The sequence below is a fragment of the Erpetoichthys calabaricus genome, chromosome 17 (genome assembly GCF_900747795.2).
Source record: "Erpetoichthys calabaricus chromosome 17, fErpCal1.3, whole genome shotgun sequence".
Taxonomy (NCBI): domain Eukaryota; kingdom Metazoa; phylum Chordata; class Cladistia; order Polypteriformes; family Polypteridae; genus Erpetoichthys; species Erpetoichthys calabaricus.
The window spans coordinates 53,416,462-53,422,243 of NC_041410.2; the positions used below are offsets into that span (position 1 = coordinate 53,416,462).

The window sequence follows — 5,782 nt, forward strand, 5'->3', positions numbered from 1 at the left end:
TTGCATGCTTTCAGAATTATGCATGTAAGACTGTGGGATGTAGAAGGAAACTGCACACTGACAATGCTAATAGCAGTGAAAAAAGTAAAAATCGAACGTTTTAGACAAAGTGCTTATTTTGCTCATCTACAGTGGCAATGAAATGAGCAGCTGAATTTGTTAATACTAAAATAAAATTCATTTATGTTTCAATGGCTCAAAGCACAAAACATTTCCCTACTGGATTGGCTCCTCAAAACTTCCGAGTTTTTACATGTGTCGTAGATGATGGGTAACAAGTATCACAAAAAATTGTACAATATTTAGACAACTGGAAGAAAGAAGAAAAGTTTGTAATGTAGGCTTGCTCTACAGTACTGTAAATACGGTTCATTCCATTCCTGTACATTTTGTTTCTGGATTATTTTTTTTAAACATTTATGGAGAAAGCTGAATTGAAAATAACTAATTTATTGCTTTAAGAAAGTATAAAGATAAACCAAATTTAGTCTTTCATTAAATGAAAAATTGTTCGTTTTGTTGAACATTTATTGGCAGTATTTCAAGCTAATGTAAACTATACAGCACTTTACAAGTGTACTTTATGATTTAGTAGGTGATCATCTATAACTTTATATATACTGGCTGCTATTTTAAAGATGCAGTTACAAAATTTAAAAGTGGCGTATTGTATTTTACCAGGTTAGTCTAAAATAGAGTATAAAATGTTTCCATCCATTTTCTAACCTCTGGCACCAGCTTGCTAAGAATCTCTCTCTCTCTCTCTCTAGAATTTAGCGCAAGACAGGAACTAGTCCTGGATAGGATGCCATCTGAAAATAAGAATCTTGATTAAAATACATTTTATTATTGTTATTATTATTTCAGTGTTACACGGTTCTACTCTTGGATTATAGAGGTTTCCTTGGTTGAGAATATTAAAATTAACTAATGTGATGCTTATGTAAAATGCTCAAGTCTTAACCTTAAACATACCCACTCAGTATTTAAGTGTATTTAAAATACAGTGCCCAAAAATATTGGTATCTACACAATCATTGTACAGAAAATGATCATTTATTAGTATTTTATCTGAGGTTCCTTTACATCAGTGACAATATGCCCTTACAGTGCTTCATTTTGACTGTGATGGCTTTTTTTTTTTTATATTTTCCCAAGTCAGAGGTTTTCTTTATTTCTTTTTAGTTTTCTTTCCTTTTAGTCATTCTGGTGTGCATCTGAAAGTTTAAAAGTGTATTTGTTGTTTGCTATAATATTTAGCTATTTATTCATTGATCTTCTATTAAAATCCATTATTTCCCCTTGAAAACAAATAAAGGTTTTCTCTCTCTCTCTCTCTCTCTCTCAACCTGCTGTTAGACTGACAGAGATTAAGACATTTCCATTTCACAAGTAAACTGCATGCATTTTAATTAACCACTTCAAATATTATGATAAAAATCATATTAGAGTTATAGATTACATGTGCTGACAGTGTTCTCTTCTGCTTTTTCATTTCTGTGTTTATTTCAACTAATATGTAGCATTAATTCTCTTTAGCATATTACTTTATATGATATGAAAGACTGAATTCTTTCAAGGTGTGCTATTTCTGTCTATGGAAGGTACAGTATAGTGAATAGTTGAGTGCGGTATAGGTATGCAGTGTTCTGGAGTTTAATAGTGTGCTTTCTTTGCCTAACCCTTTTGTAACATTCTAACCATTTACTCTATTTCTGTCTTTCTTTTAATCTGCTTGCCGACTGTCAAGATCGCTTGTATCAACAACTTGAGAAAAATCGCATCCTTACTAACGAACTAAAGTTGGCACTGAATGAAGATTAAGGAATAGTTTGGTTATACTGTACTTCATTAACAGAATAAAATGTCATCCTGTATTTTTTTTTTAAACTACTGTCATCCTGACCAGCATTATTTATAGAAAGCCTGTAATTTTTTTTGTTGAATGTGTAAAACAAAACCTTTTGAACAAAAAAATATGCCATTGGATATTCACAAAGCTTCTATCATTTGATCATTTTAAATTTATTGAAGCATGAGTAACTGAACAGGTATGGAACATAATTCAATTTTTATCCTAACTTTGTGTAGTTGACTTCAGTAAAAGAGAGCGATTTTATTTAATGATGGTACAATTCAAAATAAGATTGTTTTTGTCAAGAATTACAACACAATCTGTCAAATAATTGGGATTATGCACATCAAGAACTTAGGCCAAAATATAGCAGCATGTGATTAAGTGTGCAGCAGATGAGATCTGGGAAGTTTCTTACTGAGCACCCTTTGTCAATTTTGTTTATATGGCATTTAGCAAGTTAATTATTAGATTTTCTAAAGACGTGAAGTTTTTCTTGCAGTGATATAAATTTAACATTTCTTAAATCAAAAAAAAAAAAAAAAAAACCTCTAGTTGTGAGAGTATATCCAACTATTCGTCATGTAATGCTACTGTTGTATTACTCTGTATACTCTCCTCCAGTTGTTGCTTTTCTTTTTCTTTGTCCTAACTTGTTAATCCAATTATCCTTACAAGATTGCTTGCAGCCCTTTTAAGAAAGATGTACAGTTTATGAGGAATTGTCTTTAAGGGATCAAGCATATGTCTGTCTGTGTCCTAATATCTTAATTTTACATGTAAACATTTTGATGCAATGGACAATCTATTTGCATGTGTTGAATTTTCAACGAATGTGAATCTAATACTGTATGTTATGTATATTAACTAACCATATTTAAAAACTGATGACAAAATGCAGTTAAAGATATTAATGATATTAAATAATCCAACTGCATGCACAAAATGACTATAGAGAGTGATGTACTACCAGGATTACAGAGTCTAAAAGCAAAAAAATTGTGGGGGCTGGACAATATTTACTCTAGTTTCCTACTTTAGGAGGTGTCAAAAAATTGTGAGATTTAAAAGTAATGGAAATTAGCAATGTAACATTATATAAATGACATTTTTCTGTTTTGTTTAAATACAGGCTTAATGTTATTATTAAAGTAGGCCTAAATGATGTTAGAAGTGCTAGATAAAAAGCCATCTAGTGTTTCAGTAATACATGAAATCTCATGCAAAAAGACAATTGGGGATTAATATAGTGTACTATATACCAAAACAACACAGAATTCCAAGGTCCCAAAATTAAGTTATAAGAACAGCATTTTAACATTGGCCATACATTTTGAAACTGCTTACTGTTTGTTTGCAAATGCTGTAATCCATGCAACAGAATGAAATGGGTTGATAGTCTCCACTGCTTGATAACATCCCCAACTTCCTCATCCAGCCCTCTTCAGCCAAGTGTTAGCCCAAAGTTATGGATCTGACCTGCCAGGTACTGTTTTTGTTTCATACCTGCTGCAGATCCTTGAACATGAATTAATTCTATTGTGAAATGGCATAGGTTAAATTTTAATTTTAGATTGACACTGGAAAATGTATAATTTGCTTTGTAGGGGATACAGTTATTAGTTTATGAAGAAACTTTGCAGTCCCCATGAAATCATAAATGTCCACTACCATACAGAGAATACAGAAGTGATTTTAAAAAAAAGTCTAATAGGTTTCTAGGAGTGGAAATTACTAAGTGCACCACAAGCAGATAAGAGGATAGGCTATATCTGAAAAACACACTTGAGAGCAGCCCTGGAATAATGTGTGCAGTTTTGGCCTTTATATTACAAGAAGGATATAACAGCATTAGATAAGGTCCAGAAAAGAGTGACGAGACTAGGACAGCAAGGCATGGATTATGGAGAAACAATGAAGGCCGAATATTTTGTAGTTAAGACTAAAAGGGTTTCTGCTAATGTATAAAAATTGTGCCAGAAACCCATTTAAATTTACATGGAATGGTCTATAGGACTAGATACCTACTGGTGTAGTTGAAAGTACCCTTTGGAAAAACTTCTCATCTCTGCTTAAGATTATGCTGTGCACATTAGGTGACTAGAAATTGATGAGTTTTATTGCAGTTATCAACTTTGTGTTATGTACTTTAATTTTTGTTTCGTTTTTTTTTTAAGTTTAAGAACATTCCTTTTCCTTTTGGTTTTAATATTGTCATTTGCTAATCTGACAGAAAAATTGGCGCATGCTAAGGAGGAAAATATCAACATTCACCAGATGCTGGATCAGACTTTGCTGGAACTGAACAATATGTGAAAACTGAATGTTCTCATCCCACACCTTTTTCTCCATATTGTCCACCACTTTGCTTGCACCTCGCTTACAATATCTGACTGATGAATGGGGAAAATGGTGAATTTTATTTTTATAATTTTACATCAGGCAAATATTCTGTGAATTTTATGTACAGAAATAAATATGACTGTCCTTTCTCTGACAAAAAAAAAAAAACACAAAGTGAGAATAGCAAAAAAAAACACCAAGGCTGAAAAGGATTGAACTTTTATTTTAACAGTGTCTGTGTTTTCAAAGGTTTGCAGCATAAACTGTTTTGTTTGGCTAGAATTTTATGTTTTTGTAATTCTTAAAATTGTGACACGCATTTGTTCCAAATGGATTTAAGTTCAGTTGTTTATATTTTCAATATTTTAACCAGTTTAATAAATAATTGGGACTGATCAAGCACTTTGACTGTTTTTCAGTGCAACTAATGTATTTCTTACATAGCAGTAAGGTAATGATTAAAGCAGCAGTTAAATCAATTCCATATTTAATTATGTATGTCTTTTTATGTGGTTTTTAAATAAAGTAACACTTCTGGTGTCTACAGGTGCTACTGTGAATGGAATCTTACTGTAAAATAATGAGCATCTTACAGATTTGTTTTGATAGTTAAACTGTAAAATGTGCATTTTAGTGTATCAGTAAACCAAATTATAGAGGTAACTGTCTGACATACAGTATAACTGAAAAAGGGATCATTTTTAGCTGCTTTTTTGTTGCAAACCTGACACACTACACCATACATTTTGTATTGTGTAAGTAAATGAAATTTACCATTTTAGGTTATTCATGGAAACCAGTTCATAAATGGTTGGATTTTGTTTTCAAAACTATTGCATCACGTTTTACAAACACTTAAAATGAATATATATACCTTGTGCAATGTATTATGGTGATAAATAAAAAGATTTAATTCACGTTTTTGAACATCTTTGAAACAAGAAATCTTTAATTTTTTCACTTATCAGTTCTAAGCATTGTTGTGCAAGTGTGCAAATTCCACATTTTAAGGAATTTGATAAAAGCTTCATAGAGTATTATGTCAGACAGTATTAAATATCATCAGCAGTGGCTGTCTAGAAGGAAGACTTTTTGCAATTTAAAAAAAAAATGTAGATGGTAGATTTAGGAAAATCAGGTTCTATAGAATGAATGCATAGTTAATATAATAATAAATTTAACAAACACAAATTATATATGGTGTATATCCCTGCTTTGTATGGCTAATTGTCTCCGTGCCACAGCAGGTTGTTTATTCAATGAAGAAAGCTCAATAAAATAATGATGCAGTTGCTTTCAGACATCCATTATAATCAAAAGGTCTTGGTGGATTTGCATCTCAAATGCAATTCCAGATATTTTTTTTTATGTTGTGCAACAGTGCCAATTTAAATGCTTAACCCAAAGGAAGCTGTCATTATCTTTTTTCATTAGCTCCTAAAATGTTTAGTAGGATCACCTCTAAAGTTAAGATGGATGGAAGGAACTCTTTGGTTAAAGGGAGGTGAATTTTGGGTCATTATCTTGCTGCCTGATACAGTCCTAGCCAGTGTGCTTTTGGAGACCTAGCAGATACATTTGAGG

At 31.7% G+C, this 5,782-nt stretch overlaps 1 protein-coding gene across 3 annotated transcripts in view; it reads left to right on the forward strand.

The window, feature by feature from the left end:
- The window catches only part of tpm1 (tropomyosin 1 (alpha)), a 27,780-nt gene extending 22,655 nt beyond the window's left edge, over nt 1–5,125 (forward strand). For all 3 annotated transcript variants that reach the window (XM_051920353.1, XM_051920348.1, XM_051920354.1), the window contains one exon: nt 4,089–5,125. In XM_051920353.1, coding sequence (XP_051776313.1) covers nt 4,089–4,171 — 83 coding nt within the window. In that variant the 3' untranslated portion in view covers nt 4,172–5,125. The remainder of the gene's footprint in view (nt 1–4,088) is intronic.
- The last annotated feature ends 657 nt before the right edge of the window (nt 5,126–5,782 follow it).